Raw genomic sequence first — 24,063 nt, forward strand, 5'->3', positions numbered from 1 at the left:
TTCTGGCCCTTGCCCAGACATGGTGTGGCCCGACCTAGGGCTCTGCAGTTACAGCGCTCGTGGAGTCCCTCACATACTCCGCCATAGTCACCATTTATTCCTCATGCACAGCACTGGGCCAGGGTGGCTGGTTCTAAGGAGCTTCCAGCTTAGCTGTGTGCTGGGTTTCCTCCACGAATGCCTAGGCCCTTATGTTTATGCCAGGGCACCCACTTAGGTTCGCCCATTCCTAAGGATAATTTTATTTCAGGACCTCATTTCTCTTCTCTGATAATGGGCTTTGGCCAGGCTACTCCGATAAATCTCAAAAAGGGCAGGGTAGAGTATTTGTCTTTGCCTTTCCAGACGGTCAGAGCTCCATACTCAAACTGTCCAGCTATTTCATCAGGGATCAATTTCGTGGTCACTGCAATATGTAGTCATGGCAGAATATGTTGAATATATAGAATGCTACAAAGAAAAAAATCGAAATTACCTATAACCTCAACCGTAGATAGCCACAGCTAATGGTATATAGAAGGATTCTTGTCCTAACTTACCTCCCCAACCCCCTCTTGCACTGCTCTACCATATCCCCCCAGACACAACAATTTGGACAAGTTGCTGCTCTCTGAACACGCCCTACTTTACTTCCCTGTCCATTGTATTTCCCTTCCCTGGAATGCTCTCCTCACTGTTGATATCCACTTCTTTCAAGGCCTAGATGGAACGGCACTTCTCCCTTAGAGGCGTTCTGATCTCATGCTCTGGTGGAAGCTCCACCCACTCTGACCTGCCATAATCTGTCCATCTCTAAAGGCACTTATTTTATGCCCTTGTATTCCTTTTATTCTTGCAGTAGTCTCAACTCCCCAGCTAAACTGCAAGCTTGAGAGTTAATTCTCAATTGAGAGTAAGAATTTTGTTTTGCTCAACTTTTCATTCTTCAAGTGAACTGGTGCAATGCCCTCTTTGCAAATAGTACGTACTCAGCAAATATTTGTTGAAAAATATATGTAGGCACCCGCAATAGAAAGATGACATGTCAATTTAGTTATCCCAGTCAAATTCTTTAACTTTATTAGGATCAAAATGATATGTATCAAGTGCCTGTTACATGTAAGACACCAGGTACTTACTATTTCAAACTTTTCTTAAATTTATTTCAAAAAAGTTCACATGTGAAAAATTATAAAGCATAATATATTAAATACCCATACACCTACCATCCATATTAAGAAACAAAACATTACCAACATAATTAAAGCCCTGTGAAGCCCAGCCTCAACATATCTTTTTCCCTCTCCACCATCGTGAGCCAAAATCCTGTACTTGGGGATTTCTCTTTCCAAGCATTTATTTATATTTTAACCATATTACACATGTATTTATAATGTGTCTTTGCTGAATTATTTAAGGACATCCAACTCTTCTATAGAAAATAAGAGAAATGAATACATAGGGAGAAAAATGAAACTAGGAATCGAAGGAAATAGCCATGAGAGAGGCAAAATTCATGAAATACATTAAATAAGAATAAGCAAGTTAGTAACCTCTGAGACATGTTAGAGAAACATAAAGTAAGTAGAGTATTTGTGTAAGTAACAATTAGAAAGGGACGGAAAGAGCAAGAGACACAATACACTAATATATAACACATATATACATTATAGTCCTAATACACTATATATGAGGCATGAATCATCAAATATTCATGATACCCCGAAGATACATGAGGCATGTGAGTCATTCGCCATTTATAACATTTTAATTTGGCCCACCACTGGCTCCTTACATCCTCTGCAAAATAAAAACCATAGCTGCTCACCAGGCTGAGCGGTAAGCTACAGCTACCGGCCAGATGCATCATGGAGCCTGTAGAGCGAGTGCGTGTTCTAGCCCTGGGCACCTTCTACGTGGTGGGCAACTTTGCTCAAATCTCAGCTCTGGTCCTTGCAAGCATACCCTCCTCGGGGAAGAGAGACACAGGACTCAGGATTCAGGCAGCGGCATCTTTCTATCCTGCCTACACCATATCTTCAATGTGTTAACCTACCCCATCTCTTTCACTTTGTTTTTTGCTGTGTTTTGAATCAACTTAATAAACCATGTGATCTAAGCATCTCGTTTTGGTCTGTAAGCCCTTCTGCTCTGTGATCTCTTGGATAGCTTGCATGTTATTATACTTACAGGCTTCTGTTGCAGCAAGGTAGTTTCTCACACAATAATCATATTTACAAGTTTTTAACCTGGATATAAATGGCATCATATTGTACATATTCATCTGCAACTTGCTTTTATACTTGACATCATATTTGTGAGATTTTTCCATGGAAGCTATGTAGATCTATTTCATTTATTTTCACAGCTATATCCACTGTATGAATATATCACAATTCATTCATGAATTCTTTTGTTGATCTAATGTAGGTTGTTTCCAGTTTTTTCCTATTGCAATCAATGCTGCGGTGAATATTCTTGTATGTTTCTCCTTGGGCACATGTAAGAGAGTTGCTCTGAGAATATACTTAGGGGTGCAATTTCTGGGTCAGAGTATGCACGCCTTTAACTTGACTAAATATTGCCAAATTGCTCTGCAAAGTGCGCCAATTTATACTCTTACCAGAAGTACCTGAGTCCTTACCTTCTTAATCCTAGCCAACACTTTGTCAGACTTTAAAATTTTTGCTGATCTGATAAATGGATGCACTCTGGTTACAAAGAAGTAATAATTGTGGCAAGTAAAAAAACCTTATGGCGTTTCCTCAGAACTTCAATTATGAGGAAAAAAATCTATGCAAATTCTATGTCAGACTTTTGCACTTTTCCATTCTCTGTTTAAGGCCAAGTAAAGTTTCCCTTTTCTTTTTCCATCTCTCTGAACACCAAAGGGAAAACAACTTTGCAACAAAATTTGTCATTTTTTTCCCAAAGGGATTAGGGTTTGGAAGAAAACTATGTTGGTTGCTTTATGTCACAAAAATATCCCTCTGATTATAAGGGACAAGAAAAAGAATTTAGCTGCATCCATGCAAATCAGTCATCGCTAAGCACATGCCATCATGACGGTGGGTCAGTAGCTGAACCACTATTACTCAGAGGCTGGGAATGCAGTCATTTAAAAAATTCTAGAAAGTCGCTCCTAGCCCCAAAACATCTGTCCCAGAGGCTTGTTCCATGCCTAAAATTCATCTATTAGAAATTAATGTACTGGGGTCAATTTTTTTTTTTTACAAATTGGTTTGTTTTATTGTTGTTTTTCTTTCTTTTTTTTTTTAAGATTTTATTTTTTTCCTTTTTTTTTCTTAACATGTAGGGGATCGTGTTTCACATATGATGCAAAAAGTTCCTGTGTCAATACATATAAACCCGTCTTATTATCATTATTATTATTTTTTTAATTTTAAATTTTAAAAATTTTTTAAATTGCAGTAACATTGGATTATAACATTATATAGCTGTTGGATGTACATCATAATATATTTCGAATTCTGTGTAGATTATATCACGTTCACCACCCAAAAACTAATTATAGTCCATCCCCTGACATGTGAGCCTAACCACCCCTTTTGCCCTCCCCCTCCCCCTTCCCCAATGGTAACCACCAATCCAACCTCCATTGCTATGTATTTGTTTGTCATTGTTTTTATCTTCTACTTATGAGTGAGATCATACGGTATTTGACTTTCTCCCTCTGACTAATTTCACTCAGCATAATATGGGGTCAAAATTTTTCAGACATAAGAGAACTTCCAAACAAAACACACCTCAAAAAATACATTTAGTACTGATAAATCATCAGCACCTTATTTGTCACATCTCTTTCAAAAGCTCAAAGGGAATGGGACACAGGACCTGCAAGTGCTGTTGGGTGTAAGATGGAGGCCACCCTCAACTTCCTCCTCTCCCTAATCCAGCACATTCAGACAGGCAAGTCTTTGCTCGTAATTTCTTGCTTAAAACTTTTGGGTGCCTCCCACAATACCCCTTGCAGTGTTCTCCGCATGTGTTTCGGGGTCCCTTTGGGCTTCAGATCCTATAAGGCAATTGTTTAAAAAATGCAGATTCCTGAGTCCTAGCCCAGGCTGACTCAGTCAGAATGTCTGAGTGTGAGGCCCTGGAATCATGTTTTCAACAAGTTACCCAGCTTTATTTTTTTTTAATTTTCTTTTTTTTTTTTTTTTTGCTTTTTGCTGAGGAAGACTCACTTCACCCTGTTGCTAATCTTTCCCTTTTTGTATGTGAGCCGCCTCCACAGGCAGACAAATGGTGTAGGTCTAGGCCTGGGAACCGAATCCGGCTGGGCCCCCAAAGTGCAGCGCCAAACTTAACCACTAGGCCACCAGGGCTGGCCCCCAAATTTTCTTTTTTACAATTGAGAAGTATAACACATATTAAGAAAAGCACTGAAAACGTAAGCATGCAGTTCAATAAATTATTACAAAGTGAACATCCATATAACCATGGCCCAGAACCAGGAAGAGAGCTCTGCCAGCACTTCAGAAGCCCCCCTGGGTCCCACCCAATCACCTCCCTCTTCCCTAATTGCAACTACTATTCTGTTGTCTAACGCTACCAGCCTGATTCTCGCGCTCACCGAAGATGAGAGCTACAGCGACAGGATAAAATCCACGCTGCTCAGTGTGTCACATGAGGACGCTGCACCGTTCGGTCTTTGCGGCCTCATCTTCTGCCTCTGCCCTCTTCACATCTCATTTGGAAGTCATTTGGAACCAGTTATGTTTCATTTTACAATTACTGCCCTAATTCACTGCTCACGCTGCATGCTGTTTCACTGCCTCTGTGCCTCTGTACTCACTGGGGAGTGCCTGTACTTCCTGAGTCTTTCTATTAAATTCATTTTTCAAGACCTGCCCAATTGTCACTTTCTTACAAGCCTCATGACCTTCACCTCCGTGCCCCGTCTAAGGCAGAACCATCACTCTTTCCATGATGTGACTAAGAACATCTCCTAACGTGGAACAACCACTCTATTACATGTCTATTTCCCGTTTTAAGCCGGGAATTAGAGCAGATTTTTTTTTTTTAATTCTCCTGAGCACACAGGCTTAGCGCGTGTCCTTCAGGAGGTGCTAAATTGTTGAACAAACATAATCTCCAGGTATAAACATCTTTGGAAAAGTAGCACACTGCAACATTAACACCTCCGGGTATATCTGGATCAGATCATGTTCTTCCTTGTTAGGAAACAAACTCAGACATCGGGAAGATACTGGGTGCCTGAGAGGGAGGTGAAAGAAAGTGAAGGAAGTAGGACGAAAGGCACAGGGGCTGTGGGAGCTAGAGGGCTCATGCCTGCTGAGCCCTGCAGAGGAAGGAGCAATTGGACTGCTCCAGGCAGCACTGGGGGACCTGCCTCACATGAGCTCTCCCTTCTTTCTCGGACAGGACGCCTAGTTGTCAGACCACTGTGCTGTGTCAGAAGCCTTGACTTCTTCACAACATCTTTTCCTGCCTCCAATTGTCCTCAGACTGCCCATCTGATTCTGAGCATTCATTCTTGCTTGCAAAATGCCACTTTATAAGCAACCTGCCTATTTCTTGACCTTGGCATACAAGGAAGGTGGCGTGTGCACTTAAGAACTCCTACCCATCCACAGTGTGTGTGACTAGGGGTGGAGGGCGACAACGAGACACACAGAGGGGCCCTGTGTAAGTGCCCTGGCAGTCAGAGGATCTGGATGGTAAGCATCTGGGCAGTCTGCCACGGGAACCTTCGCAGCAATGTAAATAGTCCTTACGCAAATGAACCTCAAGTGTTAGGCAAACTGAGAGGCTGGAAGAACAGGAATGAGAAAAATGACTCAAAATTTATATAATCCAGAAAAGATACTGTAAAACCAAATGAAAATCTATCAAAAAGTAGTCTGAAGGGCCGGCCGGGTGGCACAGTGGTTAAGTGAGCACATTCTGCTTCTGTGGCCCGGGGTTTGCCAGTTCAGATCCCCACTGTAGACATGGCACGGGTTGGCAAAAGCCATGCTGTGGTAGGCGTCCCACATATAAAGTAGAGGCAGATGGGCATGGATGTTAGCTCAGGGTCAGTCTTCCTCAGCAAAAAGAGGATTGGCCGTAGTTAGCTCAGGGGTAATCTTCCTCCAAAAAAAAAAAAAGTAGCCTGAAAGAGAGCCGTTGCCAGTGATTGGATCCCTGGGATGAGGGTAGCGGCGGCTTTGAGACTGGAGATGGTCAAGGCAAGCCTGTAGCCAGCACTCTTGGGAGACGGTTGTGTGTGAGAAGAAGGAAGAGCGGAGCCCTGCGAGCTGCAGTCTTGGAGGGAGTGGGCTCCTCTGTTCCACCCCAAAGAACCACAGCTGCCTGCAGAAGGGTCTCGGGCAGCACTGGACCAGCACTGCATTTGGTGGGCCCAGTTTTGGGCAGCCAAACAGGGGCAGTGAGAAACAGTGACATCAGAGGCTGCCCAGAAGCTAATTCCGTCACTGGATGTGGAAGCCCAAGGACTGAACACCACTCTGTGAATTACAAAAGTCCCCAGACTGTGCAAGTCCCTGGCTAGGGACATCCTCAAAAGATACAAGCAGATACATGTCTGAATGCTTAATCAGAAAAACAAAAGAGAAATGACTGGATTTGTAACATCAGATTAAAGCAGTTCAAGCAAGCTTTATCTACATCTCTATCTCTGTCTCTCTATAACTGACACATGGTAGACTCTCAAGGCAAGTAGTTATACAGGACTGATTACGTACCAAGGGCTCAATACATACTTGTTAGATAAGTTGCTATTTTTGTTGCCGTCTTCAAACAAGTAGTTAAATATAGTACAATTTTGATTTAACTTTTATTTCATTGTAAACCACTTTTTTTTGTGTGAGGAAGACTGGCCCTGAGCTAACATCTGTGCCAATCTTCTTCTATTTTGTATGTGGGTCGCTGCCACAGCATGGCTTGATAAGCAGTGTTGTAGGTCCACACCCAGGATCCAAACCTGAGAATCCCAGGCTGGTCCCCATTGTAAACTGCTTTTGAAGCAAGATCTTTGTTAAAAATAACATTTAAATTTTCCCCCTGATTTTCAAAGTAATACATGTTTGTTGTTGAAATTTTTGAAAATTTAAAAAGCATAAAGAAAATAAAAATTGTCTATAATACCCAAAGATAACTACTAAGAACATTTGGTAAATTTTCTGCCAAATTTATTCAGGTAGAGAGATTATAGATTGTTCTGCTCTGTTCTATTTTGACCAGTAATATATCACGAGTATTTCCCAAAATTATTACATATTAATTGAATATGTTCCATCAGATAGATGTGATATAACTTAATTCATTATTTTGGATGTTTTGCTTTTTAAATTTTATAAATGAAGTTGTGATAAATACCTTCTTCTTCAATGTTTATAAATTTAGGTTTATATCCTAGAAGTGAATCTGTTGGATCAAATCATATGAATACTTCAAAACTTTTGGTTGAATTTGCCAAATTGCCCTTCTAAAGGCTGCTTCTCTCTTTTACCAGCACTTGCATAACAGCCCCTAACCTTACCAGCACTAGGATAATTTGGGAAATTTTATTTAAGGAATATGTTTTATATTAGAAAAAACTCTCACTCCGTCACTATTAGAGATTGTTCTTATAGTAGGAAACAAAAAATTAGAGCAATAGATAGAAAATGAAGAGATTAAGGTCATTAAAATTTTGACTGCCGTATATCATTGCCAATCCTGGGCCAGCTGAGGAGCCATGATGCACCAACCTGGGTAAGCACATCAACCTCAGCCAAAGTGCAGAGACGGAACACGGCAATGATATGTGAACAGAACCATGTTTGATTTACTTTTATTTCAATAGTTTTAAACCTCTTACTGTACAATACAAGCATTGTCCTTTCAAAGTGTCTGCTCCTAGAAGGCAGTGTTGAGTAATTTGTTGTGACAATTAGCCCAATTATTACTATTAACATACTCAATTTCTTTATGTCTGAAGCAGCGTGGTCAAAGCACATGGCGCGGAGGATGTTTCTGAACCCGTTCTGCTTTCCTTTCCTTTTCCTGATACCTGCACCTGACACATATATGATCTCTCCCAGTCCAACTAAAAGATAGACACAGGCTCTCAGCGAGCGAAGAGCAGCTTGACCACTGCTTCTCTGTCCCTTCTCCCTGCAGATCTGTCCCAGCTACTCCGTCCCATCACTGCCATCTGCCCCACGTCAAGAGCACACTTCTGTGGCTGGCTTAGAGGAATCTATGTTAGGATGAGCTCTCCTCTGTCTTTTCTCCTCTTCTCTTCAGGAAAGTCATGTACTTGGGAACTTTTTCTTTGACTTTTCATTTCTCCCATAATAGTTGTGTCCACTTTAGTCAGCTTCTCACAGGTGCACATTTACGTTCTTTTCGTCCCTTCCTCTCTCTCCACTTTCTTTCAATTCTTGCCCGTTTACTTCAAGAAAGGCCCTCTTCTTTACATTCTCTCTTCATACTTCCTTGCTCCTTTTATGAACTAGAAAACGCCCCACATCTTGGCTGACAAGTCACACACCTTTGTCAAGGAAACAAACAAAATCTTCCCATCCACCCTCATACGGATGCTTAAAAGGGGTACTCTAGCTGGTGGGTCCCTTGCCTGCAGAGTGCAGACCTGGAAAAAGAGACCAGCTGGGAAAGTGAGCACAGACTTGCCATCAATCTCAGCAAACTGGGTGGAGAAGAGCAAAAGGCAAACATGTGATGGCGAGGAAAAAGAAAGCCCAGAAAGAAGTGTGCAAATGGAAGGTGGTTTGGATAAATTCCAGAGACTGTGAGTGGAGTATTTTTTACCTACTCTCCACCCGCCTTGTGTAGTTAGCTGAGAATTACTAATGGCTAGTGTCTTAGCTGCTATAACAAAAATACTATAGACTGGGTGGCTTAAACAAGAAAATTTATTTCTCACAGTCTGGGGGCTGGGAAGTCCAGGATCAAGGCACCAGCAGATGATTTGGTGTCTGGTGAGGGGCTGCTTCCTGGTTCACAGACGGCCATCTTTTTGCAGTGTCCTCACATGGTGGGAGGGGCAAGAGAGCTCTCAGGGTCTCTCTCGTCTACAAGGGCACTAATCCCATTCACCGGGGCTTCACCCTCATGACCTAATCACCTCCCCAATCCCCACCTCCTAACACCATCACACTGAGGGTTAGGATTTCAACACATGAATTCTGGGGGCACATCAACATTCGGTCCGTAACAGTCAGGAACGAGCGGCCAGCAGCCAGTGTTGCTGAGACCGGAAACAGAGTTACAGGACAGTTAAGTACTCAAGTTCTGCACAGCAGTCGCCAGGGAAAAGGGAAAAGGGGGAAGAGAAGAGAAAGAGTAGCTGAGTTGTGACCACTGCTGCCAGAGAGAGAGGATGGAGGAGGAAGAAAAACAAGGATCTAATCCTTAAAAAATGTCCGGAAATTCTCTTTAGAAAGTCTTTTCAAAAGTTTCTGTTTACATTCTCTTTCGTCTTAAACACAAACTTTTATATTAAAATCCAAGTTACTCTTCATTTAATTAAATATTTGCTTGTATTTACTGCCTAATATTATATTAATATTTTTCTGCTCTTTATATTAGCAATGTTTAGAATAAATTTCCTTATTTGTATAAATCAATTGCATCAGATGATTTCTAAGATTCTACCTAGTGCCCCCAAAGTCCATAATTACGTATTTTCACATGCATTTTATAAGCATTTGTAGCCTATCTTAGGAATCTATCTCATTTCTTTTTCCAACAGGGATTACATTACAAGTTCAAAATAACCAACTTATAAATAAATAAACTATTGGAAAATAAACTGTTGTATGTTGAATTTCTGCAAAGTATTTGAATATCCTTTGACTACATAAAGGAGAGTGAATTAGGTGAACTTTATAATCCTTTATATCTTAAAATTCTATGGTATCTTCTAATAAAATACAGTGTATCAAAATTTCCTTATATTTTAGAAGAGGAGGTATTTTTAAAGTCATGACTCTTGAAATGATCAGTTATTATATATATTCCCATTAGCTTGCCTTTAAGAAACTTGTTTATAATCTCTATATATTTTAAAATATTCAAATCTCCATATATTTAAAAATCTATTTAATCTACAATACACATCCAAAGCTTTACATTTCATATTGCAAAATAAGGGAAATTTTAATTATATTTCTGGTAATACAAATATTGCACATGACTCAGTTAATTGTAGGTCCGCCACCACACAGAGGGGAAAATTTGTTAAGTATAGAATTGTTCTGAGGTAATAACAGGAGAACACGAGGATAGAATTATATTGTATTTCAGATCTTGTAGGTCATAAACCATAATGTTATTCTTTCTCTCCTCAAGAACATTTTAAATTTATTATGCATTCTTTTGTTTTGCATCACTGAAGCATTTTAAAGTAAGAAATCTTTCTGAAATAAATTAATGCTCTTTCAGTGAAATTTTCACTCAAATGTCAGAAATACAACCAACTTTCTACAATACTTTTTTTACTAAAAACTTTCTTTTTAGCTCCATAATGTGGGAATGGTTTTTTTTTTTTTGTCCAAAGGATTCCTTATGTTTAAAAATGCACTTATCACTGAAGTATTTTTAATAATTTTTAAAAAAATTCTATTAAACATATATTTACTGAATTCAAGAGAAGTATAAGACATACTTACAGGAGGAAATGGAATATGGAACAACTAAGACACCAGAATTGTTACCTTACAGGATGGCATGCTTTCTCTTCTCGGACCACCAGGGCCTGGGAGCGGGAGCAGACTGTATATGTTGAGGTGTAGCGTTTCGGTGGCGTAAGGGATGAAAGTGCTGAGGAGCTATACAAGAATCAGTGTTTCTCCATCTGAGTTGTCTCAGACACAGGTGAATGCCTCAGTTCTCTTTTTGAGCAGCCATATTAACTACAGTGTTGTCAGACAGACATACAGAATTGGGTGCCTAAAAACTTAACGTTTTATCTTTCCTTCATTTTCCTTCCTCTCACAATGGGGTCTTTAAGCAAAGCCAAGTGGGCCCCAAATCTCATTCTTAATGTGGGAAGACTATATTACCTAAATGTGCCCAGAAAACAAACAAGAAGCGATTTCAGTGTTTAACTATAGAAATAGCCAGTTACAAGTCAGAAGAAAAGGTACCTGCCTGACACATTTCCTTCTCAGCATCACCTTCAGTGCTGGCCGGACATACACAAGCTCGGGGAGAGGATTTAAAGTCGTTTTTCCAACTCCGGAAACAATTCCACTGGAAGGCTCGACAGTCCAGGGAAGACTACTCATTTCATGACTCGGGAATCACTCTGCATCTTTCTGTAAGTTATTCTCCTCTAGCTGTTAGAACCAACAGTGTTTTCAAAACATCAGGATCTCAGACGGAAATTGGAAGAATTCTGCAGACATCATTGCCTGAAAATTTATTAACCCATGTCTTTCCAAGAAATCGTCTTTCTTTTATTCTAATAACCTAAGTTCACTTTCTCTGGCAGAACAGGGTCCACAGCTGCAAACCCGTGACAATTAGGCTGAGACAAAGTTCCAGCGGTGATTTCTTCAGCCGATGACGAATTCGAGGAAGTAAGCATGCTTATTCATTTGAAACATCAACACAACTACTCCAGACAGAACCTTTCACTAACACTGGAGAAAGAGGTTTAATTATATATATTCCATTGTGGCATGACTCATTCCTATAACATGTTTCTGCAAAAAGAAAAAAGGTTCAGTACTTTAATAAGGTCTTTTTCTTCCAATGTTATCATCCCATCCATTGCTGCTACATAAAGATGTGGTATGAAGAATTTCCCATCTCAAAGAATGCCTTGTATCCCCACTCAGCAAAGTAGGCACACTCCGGGAGGCCAGCCAGGATGTGGGAATGGCTCCTATAACCGGATTTTTATACGTACGTTAAAACGGGATTCTACCTGTATTTGGTAGATTTATACTTAACGCTCTCTACCCTTCAAGAACACAATGCTAAAATTCGGGGACTTCTTTCATTTCTCCACTTTTGCAAAGAAAGGAAAAATAGATTCTAAAATTTCCAATATTTTTGGCAATAGGTTAAGTATATTTCTGGAAGTATTTTAATACTTTCTTTGACTAGAAAAGTTTATGCAAACCAAACTCAAAACATTCTACAGCGTGCCTTGGGAACTGCACGATAACACACCCCAGGATGGTACTAGGGCCGTCGGATTGCTACGCCGTGGAAACAGACAATACTAACCAGTCAAATAACAGGCAGGTTTTCAGCAGGGCTGAGAAGGTTGGCATTAAGTTACCCGGCAAGCAAGACAGTTATCAAAGGTGCACTTCGGTTCGTCGATTCCCATTCCTCCCCTCCTCGCCCACTCCCAATGGCAGGGCGGCGGTGGGGAGGGGGCAAGATGCGCGAGGCAGAGATTCTCTCGGAACCACCAGCTTTTCTTCCAGCGCCGCGCACCTGCCGCCCCCGCCCCGAGCCGTTGCAGCCCACTTCCCGCAGGACTCCGGGGCCCGCGGGCGCGGGGTGGGGGAGCCTGGCCCCCAGCCTCCAGCCCGCGGGGGTGGGGGCGAGCCCGGCGCCCAGATTCGTGGGCTGAGCGCGCTCTCTCTTTACAGGCAGCCTCCCAGGGGATGTCGGATTGGCGGGGTGTGCTCTTTGAAATACTATATTGGGAAGCTCACACATTAAAATAAAAAAAATTTTTTTAATTGCAAACCTTCCCGGTTCACTCTGCAGCTGGCGAGCAGGCCCCAGGCGACGTCCCCTCTCTGCCGCCACCCCCGGGGGCCCTCCTTCCCGCCCCCTCCCCCTGCCCGGAGCGGGACTCGGGGAGCCGCCCCCTGCCGGGCGCCCACTTGGTTCCTCCCAGCTGCCGTGTGAATGGGCCGCCCTCCGGCTCCCGCGGCGGGGGCGGCGGGAAGAGGCCGCGCCGGGCCCCTGCGGCCGCCGCCCCCGCCCCCGCCCTGCGGCGGCCCACGCCGGGATCTGCGTCACTCGGCCGCGCGGGGGCGGGAGCCGGAGCGGCGAATGTAGCAAGAGCGGAATCTCCCAATGTGACAGCGCGCGGGGGGTGGGGGCGGCGGAGGCGGGCGGGGGAGGGGGAGGGTGCAGCGCGCGGGGAGGGGAGGGGAGCGCAGGGAGAGGAGGGGGCAGGGGAGGGAGGACGCGGCGGGGGAGGCGCCGCCGCCGCCCGCGCGCCCGAGCCGGGAGGAGCCGCCGCCGCCACCGCGGCCGAGCGAGCGCCGTCGGGGCTGGCGGGCAGGAAGGAGCGGCGGGCCCGAGCTGGGGGGGAGCCGGGAGAGCGCGCCCACCACCTTCCCTGCCCCCCTCGATGGGAGCGGGGGCGTCCCGGCCGCCGCAGCCGCCGGAGCAGGGAGAGCCGGGGGCCGGCACTTCGGAGTCGGGGCTGAGCCGTCCTCGGGGGAGCGCGCGCCCAGCCCGCTGCAGCCGCCGGCCGAGTACGTACCGCTCGCGGGCCGCCGGGGCGCGCGCCTGCGGCCGCGGGCGAACTTGGAGCGCGGCGTCGCCGGGCAGCGCGGGCACGGGGGGCGGGCGGCCGGGCAGCGGGCCCCGCGCGGCCGCCGCCGGAAGGAGAGGGCAGCTCCGGGCTCGTGTGGGCGATTCCCGGAGAAATTCGGTGCGCAGGGCGGCGAGAGAGGGCGAGCGGGGCGGCGGCCTGGCTTGCGCGTCTCCCCTGGGAAAGCCGGGTGCCGAGTCCGCTCTCCTCCCGTGGCTGGAGCTGCCGCCGGGGCTGGGGTCGGGGCGCGGGGCCGCGGGGCGGGGAGCGCGCGGGGGCCCCGAGGTTTGCAGCCGCCTGCCCCGGAGGCAGAGTCTTTTTGTCGGTGCGTTTACTTTATCAAAGTGCTGCGCTTACAGTCTTCATTTTCGTCCTGGGTATCCTCTCCGGGCGAATGTAGTTTTCTTTTTAAAAGCGGAAGGAGAGTTTTGCTTGGAAGTGGCTTAGAGAAACTTGGCACCGAGGTGCAGGGAAGCGAGAGACTCGTGGTCGCTGAGGCCGAGTGTGGAATTTGCAGACACATGTGGGACATACACGCCTTGCATGCAGAAGTGTGTGACCTTATTCATGGAGAAACTTTGCAAGTGCTATCTGTGTTTATGGTCTGCAGCCTCAAGGTTCACAAGGCTTAAGATGCGAAACGACGCCTTCAGTAAGCCTGAATGTTGTCAGATCCTGGGGAAAAGGATATTTGAATTGGAATATGCATTTGTAGGTTCCGCAGACCAAATTTTGCAGCAGGTGATCAGAGGCATCCTTGACTTGCATATTAGTACTTATCCCTCACTCCCTGAAATCTGAGAGGCATGGAAAATTTTTGAGTAGCTGTCAATTTAAAATTTCATCCGAGAGCGTTGATTTGGAGTAACCTGTCACAACCAGGTGGTTTGCCAGTGACGTGTCTGCAAACTTAAGGAGTGCAAAGATCAGAAGCTAAGAGGGAAATTCTCAGCTCTTGTTTAAAAATATTTTGGCAGTTTTAATAGATAATATTAGATTGCATAGGAACAGAGGAACGGAATTTAAAATAGATTAGTCACGTAGGAAATGCTGGGATGTTTTGTTAGAAAAGTGTGCACGCAGTGAATTACCTTCTTAGATTTTCACTTTTTTGAAAATTTCTCCTTGTAAAACATACCAAATTATGACATGTCATAATTTATGTGGGTTTTAATAAATATTGGAAGAGAGGATGCGCAGGATTTACTTTCTCTATTTTGGGTGGAGGCCGATATTTTCCTGAAGACCTCAAAGAGCTGCTTCTAATCTAAGTGCCAGTAAAAGTGGCTCTTAGATTCGAGGGTATCCTTTTTTCCTCCATTTTTTGATATTATTTGAGATATTTAATATTACCGTTTCATTAAATTTTAAAAATCGTTTTTCTTACAGGCAGTAACATGCATGTAAGGGTTCTCTTGAGAATTTATAGATGTCTGGCAAGGGCAGCCTTCTTCCTGTTTGGGTATTAAATTTTGGAAAATTAGATCTTGAAAGAAAATAATTTCAAGGAACCATTGGGAGATTCCTTGTTTTAATTTTATTATTTTTAGCATCTTGCACAAAAGTTAATATGCCATCCTGGTATTAGAAAAATTTCATTTTCCTTGGCTCTGGTGATTTCCTGTTATGTGTGAATGTATGAATAATAATAATGATAATAAAAACCTTGAGGCATCGTAGACTTTTATTTCGTTCTTCCTGCTAATTATGGATGTAATTAAAATGAGAAAAATCCTTAGGAATACTGCAGCTGATACAGGGAAATTTAGTGAGTTTGTATATCTAATAAATAATTTGATATATTTAGTAAAGACGTCTTATTTCAGAATTATTAATACGATTGAATAATCTAAGTTAAATTAATTTAAAATTTTCCTTTTTTGTGGCTACTAAAAAACATCCACTGCCCTATAGGAAAGTTAATAGATTTTCATTTCTCTTGTTATTTAGAGAATCGGTTAAAGCATTGGATATTTTCTTTTAATCACACTTTAAGAACGTATTGGTTTATTATTAAAGATTTTGAGAGTGCACTCTGGATGCTTTGAAAGAAGAAATGATATGTATTACAAAGTGGAGGAGACCTTTGAAGAATTTATTGAAGTGGGGGAAGAGTTTGAAGAATTTACTTTAAATATGTGAACTTTAAATATTTAAAGTAAAAGACGGTTGGATGGAAACAGAAGTATCTCAGGCTTTTCTGTGTGTTGACCTGGACTCTTTCCTAAGATTTAGGCCTGATCTATTCCATCGTATTAAGTCTGATTGTTTTCGTTGGTGCTATTCATGTGCTCTAATGGAAATGAAAGCTTTGCCTTTAAATTGACCTTAGATGTGAAGCTGTACTCTGGATACCACGGAACTGTGATATATTTTATGTTACTTTCATGGAAATGACCTTTTTATAATATGTTTGGAACAGTTCAAGATCCTGTTAATGTATAATCAACTTGGATATGTGTATTTTGTTGTGGAATTTATTAAATATATTAGGGAATAAATAATACCCATTCCAGTGCAATGTCAGCTTCCTAGCCCCTTTGCTTTGGATTTAGTTTTCTCTTACCTGTTCTTTCATTGTTTTTAGTAGAATGAAGAATAGCACAGTTACTGTATTAAATGCAAATTTCCTTTCTCATCTGACATGTTCAATAACTAGCACAATAGTAGGATATACTCTTTTAAACTTAATATTGGAAGAAGTGGGAAATCAGAGAAGTTGATGTTGGGAAAAAGTAGTAATCCTCATCTTGTCGGAATCCTCATGGCTAAAATATGCCATCAAGCCTTCAAGTAGTTTGTCATTTCTCAATGCATTGTATTTAGGGGGCTGCACGTTAATTTGCACAGTATGTTAATTTAATAATTTTTAAAGAGAAATTTCTGAAAAAGTGGTAAAATTTATATACACTGCATGCATACTGCATGCTCAGAGGGCAGTTAATGTTTGTCGAATGACTTGACCATTAATTGATTGAAGAATTTCCAGCCGTATTATATGAAATGCTAGTACTGGTATTGTAGTTAATGCATAGTTATTCTTTAATAGCGTAATAAATCTGATTTACTTTTTTCTAATTTTAATAAATAAATTTAAGTTGACACATTCGATATTTTCATTAAAAGCTTTAAGGGGTCTGTAAGAATTTTTTTTCCAGCTTCATTCAGAATTCGGAAAAGAATCAATAGGGGAGAACGTTTGAAGTTTCCCGAATTACCATTAATTCATTAGAAGCTAATGTTTAATTTGTAGCTATGGCAGGAGTAAGATTCAAAAATATCTCGACTTAAGCTGCATCACTGAGTGTTTACTAATCAACGCACTGAGGTGAATCGTTTGGCGCTTGAAACACGTACACAGGCGATGGTACTTAGGCCAGCGCTGCAATCTGAAGTAACCCATGATGTAACTGAACTACATTGTTTTAGCTTGAATTCTAGGACTAGCACAAAAGTGAGAAGAAGTCATGTCGTAGGCTTAAGGCCCATCCTTCCTTAAGCCAAATTCTGGCTTTTCATAAACCTTTCCAGTTTCAGCCTGTAGTGTGCCCATTGCACCCTTCTCCCCAGCCTGGCCCATATCCCTTCAAGCTTACACTCTCCCTAACTTGGCGGTGCTTCAGAGGCTGTAAATGCGGCCTCTGCCCTCAGGTTTCCTACTTCCTTCCTTGCCTTTCCCATCCCTATCTTTCATTCTCTTCTTGTGCACCAGAGCTCATCTAGCTGTTAAGAGGAAAACAGTCCGGTGGAACTAATTCACCTCAATCTGTAAATGACTCATGAGCTCTTAACCTTTCCCAAGTTTTTTCACATTTTTTTGTAAGTCTATCAGAGGTTGCTCTTAGCTTAGATAATTTTAAAGTAGAAATTTCAGGCTATGTTGGGAAGAAGGACTTTATAGTTCTCTGCACAAATAAGTCAAATCTTACTGGAATTTTGCCCTTGGTTTCTCCCACTCCTGGAAGAGTCTCTCTTTGGAATGCCATAGACTTCATAAAGTGTGTGTATACATATGTCCTCTATATATGTCCAGACATATTTATGCATTCTTCCTACATCATGAAGAGGAGGATTCAAGAGTAATGATTATGAATCCATTTGAATACAGTGAACATTTATGAGATACATATTTGTTATTTGGGGATAACTTATACTACATTTTAATTCATAGGAACAGAGAGGGGAAAGACCCAGCATCTCTCATGACTGAAACTGACTTCTTAAAATGCTGGTGTTGGGGCTGGACTAACACGTGATGTCTGTTATAACACTAAGCATGCGTGGTTCCTTGTTTGGGAGCGCACCCTTTGATCTCTTGGGAAAATAGCCATGTTACGGGATTCTGCCTGTAAATACAGCCTTATAAGAAAGAGGAAGTGTTGAGGCTGAGAGAATGAAAAGGATTGCAGGTAAAGTAGCAGGGTATGCTGTTACTAGAGTGGTAATTCACTGGGACACCAATTTACACACAGGGTGTCCCTTTTGGAATATGAAAGGAGGCTGCCGATCAGATTCTGACTCAAACGCTGGGTTTCATTCAACAGCAGCCTTTATAGAGATGGTATTCTACCCTGAACACTTTGCTAGGAATACAGGGAGTTAAAAGATGAATGAGACCTAGTCCTTACCCTCAGGTAGCTTGTAACCTGTTCTGCAGAGCCAGGTAAGGCTGCTTCTCTGTGCAGTGGCTCCTTATGTGTAATGCTGCATAGCATTATCACAGTGTTTACGTGTCCGCTTACTTGTCTGTCTCCTCCCTCTTCACTGATTCTCCGTGAAGGACCATCTTTCCTCTGTATCCCTGGGACTGGCTCAGGAACTGGTGTCTTTGAATAAGTCGGGGAAAAGAATGAGAGAGAAAGTATTGTGGGGTTTAGAGAAGGGAGAGACGTCTCCAGCCAGGGAGTATGCGAAAGGCCTTATGGGAAAGGCCATGGAGGTAGCGGGGAGGACGGTGTCTGGCCCAGGGGAAGGGAAGCGGGAGGCGCATTTGAGGATTGCCCAGCATGTCTGTTTGGCAGGAGCACAGGTGCATGTTAGGGACTAGAGAAAAGGCTGGAAGGACAGGTTTGGGTCTGGAGTGCCTATATGAGGAGTTTGGGTTTCCTTTTCTATGCAGTGGGGAAATTTGCCCAGGTGGGTAAAGAGCCATACCTGTACTGTTAGGACAATGAGGTTTGCGCTGCAGTGTGGGACGTGTTGGAGGGGAGAAAGTTGTTTTCATACTTGGGGCAGGAAGCAAGGAAAACTAGAATTAGGTGTGTTTGAGGGGGAGAAAGAAGACGTGTGGTGATGTGGCCTGGCTTAGGAACATGGAGATTTGAGGAAGGAAGAGGAAAACGCAAAGATGGAGTCCCTACGTTTATGAATCCAGGAAAGTGGGAGAAATGAGAGAGTTGGGAAGAATAGGTTTGGGAATCTGGAAGAAGGGAGGAACATGAGATACCATACTTGCTTTTGGACTTATCAAATTTGAGATTTTGAAACCCCCAGGTGGTAGTTGAAATGCTGATTTATCAGAAAAAAAGATTTGGGCTGATGCGTCTCAAACTTTTCAGGTATGGAGATCACTTTTTAAGTAAAAGAACTGCAAATATTCCTTGATAATTTTACTTTTAGTATTTGTTGATTGAGAGTACATATATTGACAAAAACTATGAATTAAGTTAGACTTTTAAATGGCTTTATATTTTATTAAGTCACAAAGTTTTACTTTACTTCCATTTGCAAAGTGGCCGTGTGTGAGAGGCATCTTCTTCACTCGGTAGCCAGTGCTTGCTGTGTGTTTGGATTTAAGAACTGTGTGCAGTAACCGTGTGGCCCCTGGGCCGTTAGCTCCTGATCCAGGCTGCAGAGCGATGTGGAGGTCAGTCTGCCCGAGGTGGTCGCTGAAGCCAGGGAGTAGATGAGCTCATCAAGAGAGAATGTGGAAAAACAATAGAAAAGAGATCCGATATAAACCTTTGGGGAATTCTTGCGCTTAGGATATAAGGGGAGGTGAAGAGCATTTCAAGGAGTGATGTCAAGCTGCAGGAGGTTCAAGAGAGGCCAGTGATACCTGGAGGGTTTTGTGAGGGTCGCAGAGCCAGAAGGCAGGCTGAAGCTTCTTGGAAGAGCTTGAAGCAGGTTTGAAAGAATGGTTCTTTTCCCTCGGGACCATTACAGGCCTCTGACGGACCCTAAATCCCCACATCCCAGCTTGGAGAATGTCAGGGAGGTTGTTTCCCACAGCCGGATTAAGTGCTTCCTTGCGGTTCAAGGAGGAAGCAGGAGTTGACCAGTGAAGCTTTCTGGACCAGACAGGCGCTTATTTCACTTTGCATAGTTTGAATCCAGCAGATGACTGATCCTCCCTAAGGAGCCAAAGTGAGGTTTTTTTTTAAGGCTCTGGAACAAATCATTACCGTTTAAAATAGATCAGTGAATAACAAACAACAACAAATGGCCTTAAACGAATCCATTGTTGTTTAATTCCTCTTCCTCTTGAACGAGGCTGAGGAGCATTCAAGCTGGTGCAAGTGGAGGTTTGCGGCCCGCAGGCTGCAGGCCTTTGGTTTAGCTGAGCACCTGAGAATGAGTGACTGGTTTCTCTTAACAGTGGAATTCATAAAAAGGTCAGACGCAGCGCAGTGGTTCCAGCATTTCTTGAAAAGGCCAGGTAACAGTGGTTTTCAGCTGAGGAGATTTACTGTACTGTCAGCTACCTGGATGTAGCGTTGGGCTAGGATCCTTTTTATATTGACTTCAGATCGGAGAGATGCAGAGAGAAGCTTTCTCGTGACTTAGTTGACCTTCACGTTGAAGCATGAATAGAAACAGAATTTGTAAAAACAGAAAATCTCATCTTAGAAAAATTTTCTTTTAGATCAAGTTAATGTATGAAGTGGTGGGTGTTTAAAGTATCGCAATAGGCTTTTGTGGGAAAATGAAACATTCTCCTAAAGCGAAAGCTTAGGGACAAAGCTCCTTTCCCCCCAGGGAGTGTGGGCCTTCAGAAAGCCCGCGTGGCCTCTGGATAGTTCACCTCTTTATCTTTCATCCGGTGTCTCGCCTTTGGAAACATACACTTGGTCCTGTCAGTCCTGACAGAGATACTATATTCATAACTACTTCTTTCTTACCAGTTCATAAGGGCTTTCTCGTAGGAACGAGGGGGTTTCCTTTCTTTCTGGGTAAAGGTGAGAAAGAATAAAAGTTGAAAATTAATATTTTTTAAAATCATTGCCTTATCTCAGAAGAATAAAATGTAAGGTTGTGTTTAGTTGTCATTTTCTTAAGTTTCTCTTTCATATTTGTGTAACAGTCTTTTTTTCTTATTGCTCATAAAAAGATTCAGACACTATTCATCTAGATTTTCTCTTGTCATCTTCCCTCTATTCCATAATTTGGGGAGTACATGCGGTGAAATAATTGATGACACCATTCTCCTTGCAAGGTTACAGTCCTATAAAAGAGATGGTGTCTGTGTGTACATGTATATTTATATGTGTATATACGTATTTTTTGGTGTACTCTTGAGTTGAAAGCCTGTGGAGTTATTGAATTAGGTGTATGACGGGAAAGTAAGTTTCATTTCTTCCACCTCAGACACTTTCTAGAAGCCCTTTTATTTGGTATAATGTAATTCAATACAGACGTTACCTTGTGTCTGTAACTCCTGAGAGCTGTGTTTTTGTGGGTTAGTGTCCAGCGGGATGATGGCCTCCCTGGAGAGTCCCTCCTGGGGTGGAAGAACCCTCCTGGGGTGATGTTGAAGATGCAGGATGTTTTTATCCAGAACGGAGGTGGCATGAAGATGAAAGTGGACGAGTCAAGAACCAAGATGACCCCAGAACATGTAGGAGTTCGTGGTGCCCAGAGGGTGTGCTAAATAGTGTCTAGTGTCGTTTGCCAGATTTGCCAACTCATGGGAGTCTCCTGGGATGCAGCTCTGGGACCTGGGAAACTGTTTTCCAGAAGCACCTCAGAAGAAGTTACTGGGACCCCAGTTCAATCTTTTGTCTGTCTCTTGGAAGTCACCTGACATTACCCTTGTAAGATAAAGAGCCATAAAATTTGAGGAGGTCACTAGTTGATCAAAGCGGATTGTGGATAATCCAGAGGTTCCAGGAGCTGGGGCTTCCCTGGAGTCAGTCCTTAGGGTGGTGGGGAGATGCATTCTCCTTGGGTGGGATGAATGAGACTAGAATTCTGTGCAGCCTTCTGGTTGATGGCAAAAAGCAAAAGTCCCGGATTTGGTGACCTGGTCTTCAGGAGGTTCCTAAGATTCCTCTGCTTGCATCATCTCCCGGTTAATAATTGCTCCCTGCTAGTTTGAGTTGAGAGTGAAGCTTCCATTTTCCTCTGATGTATGTATTTTTTTGGCCTTCTGTAATTTTCTCGGTAGAGGGCTGCAGGGTCCTTTCAGTCTTAAGAGTGCATTGATTACAACAAGTTTGTTTGTTTCTCTTAAATAGAAGTCCTTGGCCAGCTCCTCTTTATATGTGGGAGGTCTCCAGGCAACTGTGTAATAACTTCTGAAGGCTGCTAAGAGGTCAAGAAGGACTTTGCTGGGTCTTGTTCTGTCTTTTTAAAGGCAGGCCTCTCTGTCTTGCTTGGCTCCTAAAAGTCTCTTTCTTCCTTGCTCTGTCTTTGGCCCTCGGCTGCTGCTTTGGAGGGCTCCCCCACCCTCTCTGGTTTCACCCTGTAGCTCCAGCCCTTACACACTTTGGCTCCAGTCTATTTGGAACACAGGGCAGTTCGACTTAAGCGTTCTGCCTTGCAGTGTGTTCAAGCACTGTGTGTTTGACAGGGAGCCCCATCCTCCTGATTTTTCTGTATCCCCGATGCCTATCACAGTTCTAGACTCTCAAACGTGTAATCCCATAGTCATCGCTAAGTCTTCTCTTCCTGGACCCACAGAAAGTGTCAATAAACGGTAACTCTCTCCTCTCCTCATCTCTTAGACCTAAGTGATGACCAAGTCTTGTCATTTATTTGCTTGAATTTTTCCTGCCTCTTTTTTTCTTGGTTCCTAAATATACCACCTTCTGTCTTCTCACCTCCAATTCATACTGAAATCTATCTTCCTCTGCCTGCCAGACTAATCTTGGCAACTTTTCTGTATAAAATGGGAATAAGTGTACCTATGTCGCAGGGCCTTTGTGAGGATTAGACTTAAAGTGTTTATCATACTGTCTTACACAAAATAAGTGTTCCGCGAATGGTGGCATCGTACATGCCATACCTCCTCCTGAATTTGACTGTCCTTCATGTCACCTGTGTGTGCAAACTGTGGAGGCAGTAAAGGGAATAGTCAAAAATATGGGACCAAGAGTCTTGTGAACCTTGCTGAGTCCCCAGACTCCTGCGTAACTAGTTGTGAGATCTCAGGCAGATCTTCTTTGAGCCTTTATATTTTTCTCTTTAAAATGGATCCAGTTATGCTGACCATTAGGGTTACTGGGAGTGTAAAATGAGATAACACGTGTAGAGAGAGTGCTTCCTTGACACTCTTTTGCTCTGCAAATGCTCCGTGTTTTTGTTCTTCCCACACTGTGTTCTTAAACCCTGTCCTGTCTCACAAACAGGTTTAAGAGGGTTGGAGCCAGTAGATGAGTGTTTCCTGTCTTCTCTTTGCAGGTTAAGCCCATCCACAGTAATGGCCACAGCCTTACCCAGGACCCTGGGGGAGTTGCAGCTGTACAGAATATTACAAAAAGCCAATCTGCTTTCTTATTTTGATGCCTTTATCCAGCAAGGCGGCGATGATGTCCAGCAGCTCTGTGAAGCTGGAGAAGAGGAGTTCTTGGAAATCATGGCACTCGTAGGCATGGCTAGCAAGCCCCTTCATGTTAGAAGGCTCCAGAAGGCTTTGAGAGACTGGGTCACAAACCCTGGCCTTTTCAATCAGCCGCTGACTTCCCTGCCTGTTAGTAGCATTCCCATCTATAAGTTACCTGAGGGATCCCCGACGTGGCTGGGAATAACCTGCAGCAGTTATGAAAGGAATAGCAATGCCCGGGACCCGCACTTAAAACTCCCCAAATGCGCCGCCGCCCCCTGCGTGCAGAGCTTGGCCCAGGGCAAGTCAGACGCGGGGAGCCTGGCGCTGCAGGCCGTGGGCGAGTCCAGACTCTGGCAGAGCCACCACGCCACCGAGAGCGAGCACAGCCTCTCGCCGGCCGACCTGGGCTCCCCCGCGTCCCCGAAGGAAAGCAGCGAGGCGCTGGACGCGGCCGCCGCGCTCTCGGTGGCCGAGTGCGTGGAGCGCATGGCCCCCACGCTCCCCAAAAGTGACTTGAGCGAAGTGAAGGAGCTGCTGAAAACCAACAAGAAGTTGGCCAAAATGATCGGTCACATCTTTGAGATGAGCGATGATGATCCGCACAAAGAGGAGGAGATTCGAAAATACAGTGCCATCTACGGCAGGTTTGACTCGAAGAGGAAGGACGGGAAACACCTCACCCTTCATGAGGTAGGAAGCCCACCTTGGTCTTCGCAGGCGCCGGGCGCCTTGTGTGCCTGAGAGATGTTTGGTAATCGTCTGAGGCAAAGGGGAGGTACACTCCCGCCCAGCAGTGTTGGAGACATTTAGG

The 24,063-nt window shown here is 43.6% G+C and overlaps 1 protein-coding gene and 1 long non-coding RNA gene across 7 annotated transcripts in view; one reads left to right on the top strand and one right to left on the bottom strand.

Annotated features, from left to right (window-relative positions):
- Positions 1-12,763, bottom strand: part of LOC106828802 (uncharacterized) — a 29,722-nt gene extending 16,959 nt beyond the window's left edge. Inside the window, exons 1-2 of one of the 2 annotated variants that reach the window (XR_011502944.1) lie at positions 12,211-12,349; positions 10,689-11,681 (exon numbers count right to left, since the gene is read on the bottom strand). This is a non-coding gene — a long non-coding RNA (uncharacterized lncRNA). Of the gene's footprint in view, positions 1-1,028; positions 11,682-12,210 lie in introns of those variants that run through there. The other variant, XR_011502943.1, reaches the window with a different exon arrangement.
- A 122-nt stretch (positions 12,764-12,885) lies between these two features.
- NAB1 (NGFI-A binding protein 1) overlaps positions 12,886-24,063 on the top strand; it is a 39,074-nt gene continuing 27,896 nt past the window's right edge. Inside the window, exons 1-2 of one of the 5 annotated variants that reach the window (XM_070508254.1) lie at positions 12,886-13,022; positions 23,108-23,942. In XM_070508254.1, the coding sequence (XP_070364355.1) occupies positions 13,021-13,022; positions 23,108-23,942 (837 nt within the window). In that variant the 5' untranslated portion in view covers positions 12,886-13,020. Of the gene's footprint in view, positions 13,023-13,111; positions 13,428-13,464; positions 13,607-23,107; positions 23,943-24,063 lie in introns of those variants that run through there. The other 4 variants (XM_070508255.1, XM_014837556.3, XM_044768548.2 and 1 more) reach the window with 4 other exon arrangements.

This window comes from Equus asinus, chromosome 4, assembly GCF_041296235.1.
Source record: "Equus asinus isolate D_3611 breed Donkey chromosome 4, EquAss-T2T_v2, whole genome shotgun sequence".
NCBI classification, from domain to species: domain Eukaryota; kingdom Metazoa; phylum Chordata; class Mammalia; order Perissodactyla; family Equidae; genus Equus; species Equus asinus.